This window comes from Zonotrichia leucophrys, chromosome 2, assembly GCF_028769735.1.
Source record: "Zonotrichia leucophrys gambelii isolate GWCS_2022_RI chromosome 2, RI_Zleu_2.0, whole genome shotgun sequence".
NCBI classification, from domain to species: domain Eukaryota; kingdom Metazoa; phylum Chordata; class Aves; order Passeriformes; family Passerellidae; genus Zonotrichia; species Zonotrichia leucophrys.
In genome coordinates this window covers 18843146-18855440 of record NC_088171.1, presented here as the reverse complement: position 1 = coordinate 18855440, position 12295 = coordinate 18843146, and the positions used below count along the sequence as shown (strand labels likewise).

The window sequence follows — 12295 nt, the reverse complement described above, 5'->3', positions numbered from 1 at the left end:
TCGCGCCACCTCCCCAGTGTGGCATTCTCATCACCCCGGCTGCGCGGTACCACCGTGCGCCAGAGCTGAGCGGGCACCGGCAGCCCTGGGGGAGAGGGAAAGACTGCCGTGGTAAATGAACTGCCATGGTAAATGATCTGGGCTCCCCAGCCCCTCTGGGCATATGTTGCTCTTGGACCAACAGGAGAGATCCTCTTCTCCTCTTTCTTACCCCTTAAGACCTTCAGTAAGGCTGTCGGGAAGATGCTCCACCAAGGCGTTAAGGAGAGGTACCCTGGCATTGTCATGTTCTCGATCAGAGTGACATACCGTGCTCAAAACGCTGCTCTGGCAGGAGGCTGGTGGCAGAGATTTTGGGGAAAGGGCCTGTTTGTGGGTGTTATTCCCCTTCAGGATCTGGCAGCACTTAGCCTGCCTGACCTGGTGGAAGCTTTGCAAGGTGGATGTATGTGGCTCTGCGTGTCTTGAGCGGGGGCAGTGGGGTCAGGAGCCACTCGACATGGTTTGCTCATCAAAGGAGCAAAGCTTTCAAGTGTCCGGCTCCAGCCAGAAAGTGGCATGAGCAAGGACTCGCCACCCCATGGGTGATGACTCCTTGGGAGGGAGGAAACAGAGCCAGCTCTGTGGCCAGGAAATTCCCCGGAAATCACCTTGGTGTAGCTAGGGGTTTGCTTTCTTAATTTTCTGTGTGTTTTGCAGTAGGTGTTACATGGATTTGAGAGGGATGCAAGGTATATGTTAGATTTATACTTGTGCTTCTGGCTATGGTAGCGATAATTCCCTGGCTGCACTCAAGTCCATTTGCTTTTGAAGAAGGAGATTCCTCTGCCTTGCGAGGGTCCAAGGTGGGGAAGGGGCAGGCTCCCGTTCAGATGCGTCCCAGCGGGACAAGAAGGGTCAGGAGCCGAGCCCCTGTTCCCCGGCTCTGCACAGGCCCGGAGCCCGGGCTGCTGGAGGGGAGCGGGCACCGCACCTCGGCAGAGCAGCGCAGCTGCGGCACCGGCTGCGGTAACCGGGCGGCTCCTGGGGGCCCTGGGGCTGCTGGAGCGGCCGGGGACTCTCCCGGACTACCCGGCCTCTCCACCGCCCCCAGCAGCCTCAGGGGCTGGCCACGCCAGGTCCCTGGGCTCCCACCAGCGCCTCACACCCAGCTACCGTGGGGTGGCGAAGCATTTAATCCAGCCAGCCCTGAGGAGGGCAAAGGAAGGACAGGGATGCTCTCGGGGAGCAGCGCGACCCCTTGGGGAGCCCCGGGGCGGGGAAGGGAAAACATTTCTGTCAGTGCCGTGCCGAAGCTGTGTTTGCTCTCCCAGGTGGGTCTTTCGGCTCAGAGGGATAGGGCTGCTCGGGAAGAGTGCTCCGAGGGCGAGCGATGCCTCTGCCAAGATGCAGCTGGGAGCGCCGCGGGGCCTCCTGGCCGCCGTGCTCCGTGTCGCTCGGAGCGGTCCCTCCAGGCCACCAAGCAGGACAGAGGCCAGCCGTGTGCCCCGGCCGCACGGAACGCCAGCGGCAGCTCTGAGCGGTGTGAGCACCATCACAGCCTACGGGACCGAGGGAAGGGATAATTGCCCGCACCCGACGCCCGTCAGACCGCATCGAAGACTTGCGGGCGTTTCTGGGACAGGCGGTGCAGCAAACAGCCGTGAGGGGCGAAGGGCTGGCGAGGCAGAGGAAGCCGGGGCAGCTGCCTGGGGCGGGAAGGCTCCCCTGGAGCGGGGCTGGCTCAGCCTGGGACAGAGGCGGTGTCGGGAGCATCCCGCAGCGCTGCGGGAATGGGCATCCAGCAGCCTGGCTCTTGGCGAAGTGCGGGGTGAGAGATCGAGGGGCGGCGGGCGTCAATGGGAACAGGAGCCCGGACGCTCTCATCCCAGTCCCCTCCGAGGTCCCTGGTCCCGCCCCGCGGGTGGACTTGAACGGGGAATTGCACTGCAGCCGCATCGGCCCTGTAACGGGACACTCCCACATCTTCCCCTTTCCCGGACGGTGGGAGCAGCCCCACGGCCAGGCGTGGGCGGTTCCTGACTTCGCGCACAGGTCTCCGCCTTCCCTTCTCGCTCTTTCCGCGTGGGCCGTCTGCAGGCGGGACTTCCCAAGAAGCGGTTCTTGCAAAGTTCTTTGTTCCCTCCCGTGACTCACGCGTTTCCCTGCCCTTATCACGGCCATGTCAGTGGCTTTGAAGTCCGGTCATTTATCACCTTCCCGGAGCTGGCCCTGTCTTGCTCTGCTGATAGACCCGGGAACGTTTCCACGCGGAGTTTGATCTCTGCCCGCGCTGGTGGCGCGCTGCAAAGTCACTTTCGATAAACCTCGACAGACTCTGCCGGACAAACTATTGCCGCGCTAATGACAGAGATAATCCTCTCCTAATCTGGCGGGTAATCCATTTCACTCTAGTGAGAATTTTTAAGGCTTTAATCAGTGAGAGTCTGTTAGGGAATTATTAACAGAGCCTCCGCCGAGCGAGCTCGTCCGGAGAGGAGCAATGGGAACGGGAAAGGGAGGACTCAACGAAGCCCGATGAGGTCAAAATCGATGCACGGCCGGGCGCGAGAGCTGACGTGATGAATTTTGATGTTGCGATAGAATTGCCTTCACTTCGAACGCCACGAAAAACCCGCGCCATCGATTCCCCTATGCCCGCTGTGACAGCGGCTCTGCTGACGGCGGGGACCGGCACTCCCGGGGAGCGGGAGAAGCGCTGGGGGTAAAACGCTCAGGGTGACGCTTCCCGGTGCCGAGAGAGAGGCCGTGCCAAAGCCCAGAGGCGCGTTTCGGTACCGGCTCCTGAGGAGAGGTGCCGAGGCGCTCCGGGGCCCCTCGCCCGACGTGCGGAGCCGCCCTTGGGAGCAGCGGCGGGCGCTGCCGGGAGGTGCGGGGCGGTACCGGGAGGTGCAGGGCTGTGCCGGGCGGTATCGGGGGGTGTCGGGCAGTGCCGGGTGGTGCGGGGCGGTGCGGAGCTGTGCCGGGCGGTACCGGGCCGTGCGGGGCGGTGCGAGCGGTGCGGAACGGTGCGGGGCAGTGCCGGACGGTGCCGGGCGGGGCGGTGCGGGGCCGTGCCAGCCGGTGTTGGGAGGTGCGGGGCAGTGCAGGACAGTACCGGGCGGTGCGGGGCCGTGCCGGGCGGTACCGGGGGGTGTCGGGCGGGGCGGTGCGGGGCTGTGCCGTGCCGGGCGGTACCGGGCGGGGGCTCCGTCGGGTCCGGCCCGCTCCCCCCCCCCCCCCGCCCGGTGCTGGGCACCGCCCCCCGGCCGCGCGCGGGGTCCCCCGCCCCCCCCTGCGCGCCCTGATTGGCTGGCGGCGGCGCCCGGCGGCACGCGCCCGGGGATGTCGTTATAAGACCCCTCGCGTGCCGGCCCGCGGCGCCAGCGGCTCCGGCCCCTCCCGGAGAGCGGCGGCGAGGCCCGGCCCCGCCACAGCGCGGCGGGCAGGGCGGGGCGTCCCCGCCACCGGCACCGCCACCGCCGGGGCGGCTCGGGCAGCGGGCCCGACACAGCGGCTGCGGGCGCGTCCCGGCGGGGCGGCCCCCCTGCCCCGTCCCGTCCGCGCCGGGCCCAGGAGCAGCATGGAGACCGTGCTGTTGGAGCACTTCCCCGGGGGGCTGGACTCCTTCTCCTCGCCCCCCTACTTCGACGAGGAGGATTTTTTCTCCGAGCCTCCTCCGCGGGACGTGCTGGCCGCGGACGGGCTGCTGGAGCCGGACGTGGATTTCCTCAGCCGGCAGCTGCAGGAGTACTACCGCGACGGCGGCGACCCCGAGGGCGGCTTCCGCTGCCCGGCGCCGGCCGCCGCCTTCCCGCCGTCTCCCGCCTCGCCCGGCTTCGCCTACGAATGCTGCGGGGCGGCTGGCGCGGCCCTGCTGTCCCCCGGGGTGCGGCTCCAGGCGCTGGGCTCGGCCAAGCGGCGGCGGCGGGTGCGCTCCGAGGCGGAGCTGCAGCAGCTCCGTCAGGCCGCCAACGTGCGGGAGCGGCGGCGGATGCAGTCCATCAACGACGCCTTCGAGGGGCTGCGCTCGCACATCCCCACCCTGCCCTACGAGAAGCGCCTCTCCAAGGTGGACACGCTGCGCCTGGCCATCGGCTACATCAACTTCCTCAGCGAGCTAGTGCAGTCCGACCTGCCGCTGCGCAGCGCCAGCAGCGAGAGCCCCAGCCAGCCCAAGAAAATCATCATCTGCCACCGCGGCACAAGTAAGTGGCGGGCCGGCACGGCCCGGTGCGGCCCGGCACCGCGATCCGCAGGAATGCCGGCCCCGGCAATAACCCCCTGCCTCCCTTTTCCCTCCTGCCCTCCAGGATCTCCCTCTCCGAGCGACCCCGACTACGGACTCCCCCCTCTGGCCGGTCACTCGCTGTCGTGGACTGATGAAAAGCAGCTCAAGGAACAAAACATCATCCGGACAGCCAAAGTGTGGACCCCCGAGGACCCGCGGAAGGTGAACAACAAACCCTCCGTCAACGACATAGAGAACGAGCCCCCCTTCGACTACGCGGCGTGAGGCGCCGCGCGGGTGGTCCCCGCCCGCTCTGTACATGCTGTATGTAGAGACCTATATTGTAAATGTAATTTAAGATTCAGACTCTAAGGGCAATCAAATTTATTTATCTATTTATTACGGAATAGTGATAATGAGGTAGAATCGTTTGTTTTGAATATATAATTTATATAATTTATCTTGATTTTTTTAAAGATATGCAATAGGTTTATTCCACCAGCACCTTTTTTTTTTCTTTTTTTTTTTTTTTTTTTTTAATTTTAATGGGGGAAATACGTCAGAACCTGTGAAAATAATTTATTGCCGCACGTGGACTCTCCTTGTGTTTGTTAATAATAAACCCGAATTGTACGTTGTGGAGCAGTATATTTGTGGGAAGCGGCTTCCGAGAGCCCCGCCACATCCCGAGGAAGCCTTGCAATGAACGCCTGGACCGGTGTCCCGGCGGGGTGAGCCCCAAGGCTCATGGCACCCTCAGCCCAGATGCTTGGCCCCACTCTGCCCCACCGCCGGCTCGGGCTGCGCTTATAGCGCCGGGGTGACGGGGACGGGCGGGGACGCACTTTCGCCTTCTCTCCACCCCTTTTGACGTCCTCTCCTGAAGTGCTTCCAACTGATGTCTTTGTGTATCTCTAGAAGGTCCCCTCCTTTCAGTGTCTCAACACCGCTTGTGGTTTCCAGCTGGAAGACCCGAGCCCCCCAACACGAACCTTGCGAGGGTGTGCGTCCCCCGCCTCGTACCCCCGACCGCGCCGCCGTGGGAATGGGCGCGCTGTCCAGAGCCGCACAAAGCTGCCCCTGGAAGCTGCCGAGAGGGAAGGGCGAGGCCGGGCCCGGGCGGGCTTGGGGCTCTGCCGGCTGCCCCGAACCTCCCGCGGCTCCCCCCGCGGCCGCGCCTTGCAAACAAACCCGGCGCTCCTCGCCCCGGGGCTGCCGCTGGGGGCGGGGGAGGGGGGACAGGGGCACGGCAAAGCCATCGTGCAACTGGTGGCAGAATCGCTCCGGTAGCCCCAGCTCAGCGCGCCCGGCTGCGGAAGGGACGGCTGGGCTGCACCTGCCCGGGGGCGAGGGGTGGGGGCGGCCGGGCCGGGCGGGCCGGGGGCTGCGAGCGCTCCCGGCGGGGGCGGGGGCTCGGCCCCACGCCGCAGGTGCTGATTTTCCCGTGGCACCCGCGGCTCGGCCCCGACGGCTCAGCCCCCGGCAGAGCCCCAGATGCCCGGCCCGGCCCTCGGCCGGAGCAGCGCTGTCCCCGCGCGGTGCCCAGGCGGATGGGAACGGCGCGGGTGAGCCAAGGTGTAATTATAACTCATCATATACTGTACATCTCTCCTTCTCCTTTTTTTTTTTTTTTCCCAAACTGCCTCAAAGTGGGAGCAATATGTTGCATGCATGCTAATTGCATTAACCTAGTTAAACACATTTAGTTCCCTAGCGCGGATGGCATGGATCTATTCCAATAGCAATTAGAGGAGCTACTTACACACACAAACACGCCGAGGCTGGGCCGGGGCGGGGGCTGGGGGGGGTCATTGCTTATTTATTTGCTCACTTTTCGTGCGATTCTGGGCTGCGGCGGGGCTGACTGGCCGCAAGCCTCGCCCCGTCCGGCGGCAGGCGGGCGGTACCGGTGTCGTTGAACTTAAACGGGGCTCTTTGAGAGAAAAAGAGCCGACCTATAATTCGATCTTGTCCTGTATTAGGACCTCATTAAACACAGAAAGTCGCTTTTTCACAAATGCTTCCATCAGGCATGTAATCTCATTACACTCATTAGAAAGTCAAATGTTAGTCGGACTTCAGTTTAATTATAAGTTATGGAAGTGTTGTACCGTTTCCTTCTGTGTATAGCCTCGTTCGTCTCAATTGGCTTTGGTGATGCGATTCCCCCACAATTAAAACACTACAATCATTGTTATGTGGCACCTTTTCTTTGGCGTGCCACTTTTTTGTGATTCAATGCTTCAACACATCCTTTAGTATGGTGCAGATGAAGCGGAAGAGCCGGCCTTCGCATGTAAAGCACCAGGGTCTCTATCTTGTCACTCTCCCGTCTTGACTTGGCAAGTCCCTTTAAACGCAATCTTCAAAGAGACTGACAGCTCCTTTTGACTGACTCATCATCCATTCACCCCAGCGCCGCGCTCCTGCGACAGAATCCGCGGCGCAGGGCAGGAGGGACCCGCCTGTGCAGGTCCCCGGCCCAGAGGCGGCTCACGCAACGCCGCTCGCAGCTCTTGCGGCGGCTCTGGGGGGTTTGCTGCTGGGGAACACGGCTCGGTGCGGTACCGACCGGCGTGGGGAAGGCGTGACTGACAGCCCCGCAACCCCAGTTGGCAGCCGCCCGCCCCCTCCTCCCCGCGGCCGTGAGCTGCACCCTCTAGCGCTGCCCCCGGGGCCCCGTGGGCAGCGGCTCCCCGCCCCCTGCCCCGCTCCCGGAGCCCCCGCTGTCCCCCCAACCCCGCACCGGCTCCGTGGGGCCTCCCCTCCGCGCCCGCACTGCCCCGACGGCGCCCCGGGGGCGGGGGAGGCCGGTCCGAGCCCCGGGACCGTCCCGCCTCCCTCCGCCGCTGCCCGCAGCCCCGCGGGAGCTGGAAGGGAGGGTCGGAGAGAACAAAAGGGGGGAATCCCCAGCCCCGCTTGGGGCGGGAGGGAGTGTTAGAGGCACTTGCGGGCGGTTTGCTTCCCGCAGTGTCGCAGTAGGGAGGTGCGGATTCTAGGTGTGCGGGCCGGTGCTGTGCTTCCCGAGCCAGCATCACTCGTGATGCCCCAGGTGTAAAGACAACTTAATTACCGAAACCGACAGTCCTCCATAAAAAAACCCCAAACCAAACCAAAAACCCTAAATCCCAACGACAACAACAACAAAAAACCCAACTCGAAAAACCAAAGCAACGAACAAAACCCAAAAAACAACAAGCCCCCCACCCAAAGGAAGGGAAGCATCAGACCGCTCGCCTGCACAGCCAGCAAAGGGATGGGAAGGCGTGCGTGACTTGTGGGCAGAGCCGTGCGCAGGCAGGGGATGCCGTGGGCACTGTGAACCCGTCCCGCCGCGGTTCCCAGGGCCTCTCATCTGCCGGCAGTCGGGTGAGCGCCCTGCGAGGCGCGGGGCGTGAAGCCTCCCGAGCCCGGGATCTCATCCCTCTTTCATTCACGCATCTCTCGCTGGCACCGAGTACCAGCTGCGAGGTCGAACAAACACCAGTTGAGTGTCCCCTGGTAAACCTCCCGCTTTCCAAAGCATCCCGCAGCCGGTGGGAATGGTCCTAAATAACTCCACAACAAACCGCGCTGCCGAGACCTGGAAGCGTGGGCGGGAGGCGATTCCCACGACGGGGCCGGGGTCTGGCCAACAGGTGCTCGGGTTTGGCGGAGGGCGCCGGGGGAGCCCGGGGAGGCAGAGCCTCCGCTGCCAGAAAGCAGCCTGCTCCGGCGCCTCCGGCTTTACATGGCGTGGAAGCCGCAAACAATCGCAATGATATCTTTATTGCTAGGTTCATGTCCTGGGCTATAACATATCAATCCCTGTCGTGGTTCTCTCGGATGCACCTGGTATTTCAAACTTGTTCTTTTTGTGCTTCTGGGTCCTGGACTGCAGCTGCCTAAAGCGAGCAAAGAGAGAGGCCCTTACAATGTGTCCAAGACGTGTTGGCATGGTTTGCTTGTCTTTAATGTACCATTAACTATTGTCTTTACACAATATGGGAACTGTAAAGCATGACATGTGTTATAATAAAACACATTTTCAACGATACACTTGGACTCGGCGCTGGGATGCAAGCAAACAAACAGGCCCAAATCTTGTTTTGTCTCCCTCGCTAAGCCTACTGGCAATTAAACTTAAGACCACTGCTTTCCCCTGATCAGCCAATTAAATTTTATGTCTCCTAATTTTTCACATAGAAAAAAAGTCTCAGTGCCGGCCCCTAAAGACATTGATTTTCTTGCTATCACCTGGCGCTCAGACCTTAGTTCCATTTATCAAGAAGGGAAACGTCAGGCGTTGCATAAAGTGACTCTGTTACCATAAGGCTCTCACCATCCTGCCCTATTGTTTTCCCTTGTTAATAACTCATTACCAGGATTTAACAAATCAACCATTACATATGTTTTGTGTCTCCATATTTTGATCCGTACGATTAAGCAGATGTTACGATTGAAAATTGAAAAGTCCAAGGCTACTCTCGTCTGAAAGAAAGAGGGCAGCCTCAAACAACGAGCTAACAATGAGATTCAGAAGATCTTCAGAAAAACATTTACGACCAATAAACAGACTCCAACCTGCTCCATTTCAACCATTGTGCGCCTTAGGGGAATAATTAGGTTGAATAGGAAGAGGTCCGCGGGGTTTTCAATGCCAAGCCCACAGGTGCGGGGTGGCACGATGAATGATCCGCCTGATTTTTGCCAGGCTCAAGGGCCCTTCTCCTGGCCGGGCGAGCAGATACGAAATATTGTCATTTCTTTTAATTCACGGCGTTACTCTCAGGGCGAACAAAGGGGCGGGGGATGAATGGCTCCGGCTGCAGGCGAGGCGCGCCCGGCCGCCGCTGGCCTCTCCGGAGACCGCCCGGCGGGGCCGAGCGCGCCGCCGCAGCCGCTCCCGGGGCCCGTCCGGCCTCGGGGGGGTGTCCGTGCCCCCCGCGCCGCCGCGCGCCCCCCGCGCCGCTGCCCTCGCGCCGCCGCCGCGGCCCCGCGCCGCCCCCGCGCCCCGCGCCTCCGCGCGCCTCGCCTGGACAGGACCCCGCGCGGGCGCACGTGCGCCCCGCCGCTCCCCGCGCCGCCGCCGCGGCCGGGAGGGGGCGGGCGGGGCGGGCCCGGGCCGGGGGCGAGTCCCGGCCGCGGCCCCCGGTGCGGACCCGCTGCCGTCGGGGCTCCGGCGGGCGGCAGCGGGCGGCGGTAGCGGGGCTCTCCCGCCCGCCGGCCCGCGTTGCGCATGGAGGTCTCCAAGAGGGGGCCCGGCTGCCGGGAGCCCCCGCGGGCGAGGGCGGCGCCGCCCCTGTGCGGTGGCCGCGCCGGGGGCGGCCCCAGGGAGGGCCCCGCCAGGAGCCGTCGCGTCGCGCCGCGGGGCCGCCTCTGGCGGCGGCCACGCCGGAATGAGCGGGGCTCCCCCCGGGCGGCCCCTGGGGCGGCGGCGCAGGCTCCGAGGGCAGCGCTCCACTTTGCGTCTGCGGGCGCAGTAGCCGACCGGGCGGCCGGGAGCCGGCACCCGGTGCACCCACGGGAGCGCCCAGCCCCTGCCCGCCCCGGTCCCTGCGTCCCCAGCCTCCGCCTGCCGCCCCGGATGGGCGCGGATCCCGCTTTTCCCGTGCACCTGCTCTGCGCAACCCGGAACGCCAAGCGGCTTGGAGAAGGCAGGGCCGGCCCGGTGCCGCCGTGTCAGCCCCGTTCTGGCGCCCCGCAGGACAGCACCGGGGTGCCAAGAGGCTCTGCCCGGCCCCGCCCGGACGGACCATGGCCACCCCGGTCCCCCTGACCCTCGCCACGCCGGGATTTCCAGCCGGAACGGCGCGGCCCGAGCCTGCAGCCCCGCCGGGCGGGGCTGTCCGCTCCCCCAGCACTGGCAGCGCCGCGGGGCCGCACGGGCCGGAGCAGCCGCCGCCAGCGCCCCGCGCCCCGACGGGGCCGGAGCCCTCTCCCTTGCCGGGAGCAGTGAGGGGACCGGGCAGAGAGAGGGGACTCCTCGGCGGAGGAGCTCCGCACTCCCCGGGCGGATGAAGGCGGCTTCCCGTTCTGGGAAATGCCTCCGCCGAGCGCCCCGACGGCTACACAGGCCCCCAAGTTCACCGGGGGCCGGGACCGATTCAGAGCGGCTGCTCAGCTCCCCCGCCTCCCGCGCTCCGGCCCCGGGCAGAGCCATGGCCGGGCCGGAGGCATGGCGCGGACCGGGCGGACGCTCCACGGAGGATGGCGGGCGGGGACAGCCCCGGGCGAGGCGGGGATCCCCGACGGTCCTACCCCCACTCGGGCGGTACCACGGGGAGCTGCCCCTTGCCGCTGAAGCGAGAAGCGGCTCGAGGCGCGATGGGGCGAGCGGGGAGAGACCCTGTAGTGTTAACACGGCTCGGAGAGCCTCTCTCGCGCCGGTGGGCTGGGAATGGCTGTTTTGGGAAATGGGGGAAAACGCGGTGCCTGTGGGACGTGTCTGGACGGATCGTGCCCGCCGGCGTGGGGAGCGCGGGGTCGGGATGCGCGGAGCACTGCGGCCCCCCCTCGGCGGAGCGCAGCCCGCGACAGTGACCTTCCCGCGGGGGGGACCGGGACGCGCCTTTCACGGAATTAGCCGCACAGACGTCTCGCTATAACTTTTGTTCCCTGCCACCGACCGGACACGGCGCACCCGCTCCGCAGCCAGCCCGTCCCGTCCCCGACGGCTCTCGCCGTGCCCTGCCCCGACAATGTGTGAAATGCATCACTGTCACCGGGCGCGGGTGACAGATGAGGCGAAGGCGCGGACCCCTCGCCAAGGTCAAGTTGAAGATGCCGGTGGCGGTGCGGTCGCCGCCTGCTGAAGCTGAGCGAGGCCCTGGCGGGGGCCCTTTCCGAGGTTTTATTTCCAGCTCCCCCGTTTCCCCTGTGCCGGCCCTGGCTCCGGGGACCGGCGGGGCCGAGGCCCGGTCCGAGGGCGCGGGGTGCTGCTCGGTGCTGCGCGGGGGTGCTGCCGCCGCCGCGGAATGCCGGAGCTCCAGGCCCCGGGGGTGCGGGTCCGGCCCAGCCGGGCCGTGCTGGGCCAGGCCGGGGCGCGGAGCTCCGGTCGCGGTCACAAGCGCGGTCACCGCCTTGAAATAAACTGCAAAACTCTTCGGGGTCAGTTTTACCCCGCGTTCAGCAAAAGTTTTCCAAACGAAGTCTGGTTAAACAAACACTTCGCCCTGCTCCCGGCTCCCTCTCTCCCTCGCCCTGTGATGATTGATATTTTTTATTCAGCCAACTTTTATTTACCTTGCAAAAATGTTGGGGACAAATGTGATAAATTACAGATATGCAAATTTCTTTGAATGGCGTTGTAAGTGTGTCTCGCTGGAGCTGAATAAGTCCTTGCAAGTCGGTCTGCGCGCACTCAGGACCCCAGGGAGCTGATCAAAGCACCCTTTCTCTTTCATCCCCAGTATTCTCCTCCAAACTATTTCGATACAATATGTTTCCATGATGCACTTAATGTGCTAGGGACACAGAACTCATTACAACCTAGCTAGTTCTGCCGACCCCTTTGTTCAGAGGCATAAAGTTTAAAAAAAAAGGAGGGGTGGAGGGGGGGGGAGCGCTGCTAGTTGCCAGCTTTCTGAAATGTTAAAGCATGCGTCATTTTTCACCAGGTCTCGTCTTGATATCCTCAAAAGACAAACTATGAAACCGGCCTCAGCCCTTTCTGGCATTAATTACGCTGCTGTCCAGCCGATCTGTTTTTCCTATTATATGCATTTCTCAGCAGGGATTTTTTTTTTTTTTTTGCAAGACTAATGCAGCTGCAAGTCGAAGTATGAATACGTTGTATCGGTATAGAAAAAAAATAAGTGGAAAGGCTGAAAAAGATGTCAAAGTCAATGCTGATGTTTTTCTTGTTTGCCCCACGTTTGAGACAGTGACTTTGGAAAAAGAGTTTTGAATTGCCCTGCTATGCTAACTGATTTTGCCTCGAATTATAAGCTTCTTAGAAGGGAAAAATCTCAGCTGGAGGCTGCTGAAAGCAGGTTACTTGTTTATTGAATGCCTATGCGCCCAACAAATATTTTTTTCCGGAGAAACGCTTCAAAGATTTGGGGAAATCACCGAAAATTAGAATCCCCGAGTTCAGGGCGATCC

General features: G+C 63.1%; 1 protein-coding gene across 1 annotated transcript; it reads left to right on the top strand.

The window, feature by feature from the left end:
• Positions 1-3562: 3562 nt before the first annotated feature.
• Positions 3563-4569, top strand: PTF1A (pancreas associated transcription factor 1a). The gene is made up of 2 exons (XM_064703289.1): positions 3563-4187; positions 4293-4569. The coding sequence occupies exons 1-2, from the start codon at positions 3563-3565 to the stop codon at positions 4493-4495; spliced, it is 828 nt and encodes a 275-aa protein (XP_064559359.1). The 3' UTR covers positions 4496-4569.
• The last annotated feature ends 7726 nt before the right edge of the window (positions 4570-12295 follow it).

Coding starts and splice junctions, on each gene's coding strand:
- PTF1A (XM_064703289.1), top strand. CDS start 3,563: ATGGAGACCGTGCTGTTGGAGCACTTCCCCGGGGGGCTGGACTCCTTC. Junction 4,188..4,292: donor CATCTGCCACCGCGGCACAA/GTAAGTGGCGGG, acceptor CCTGCCCTCCAG/GATCTCCCTCTCCGAGCGAC.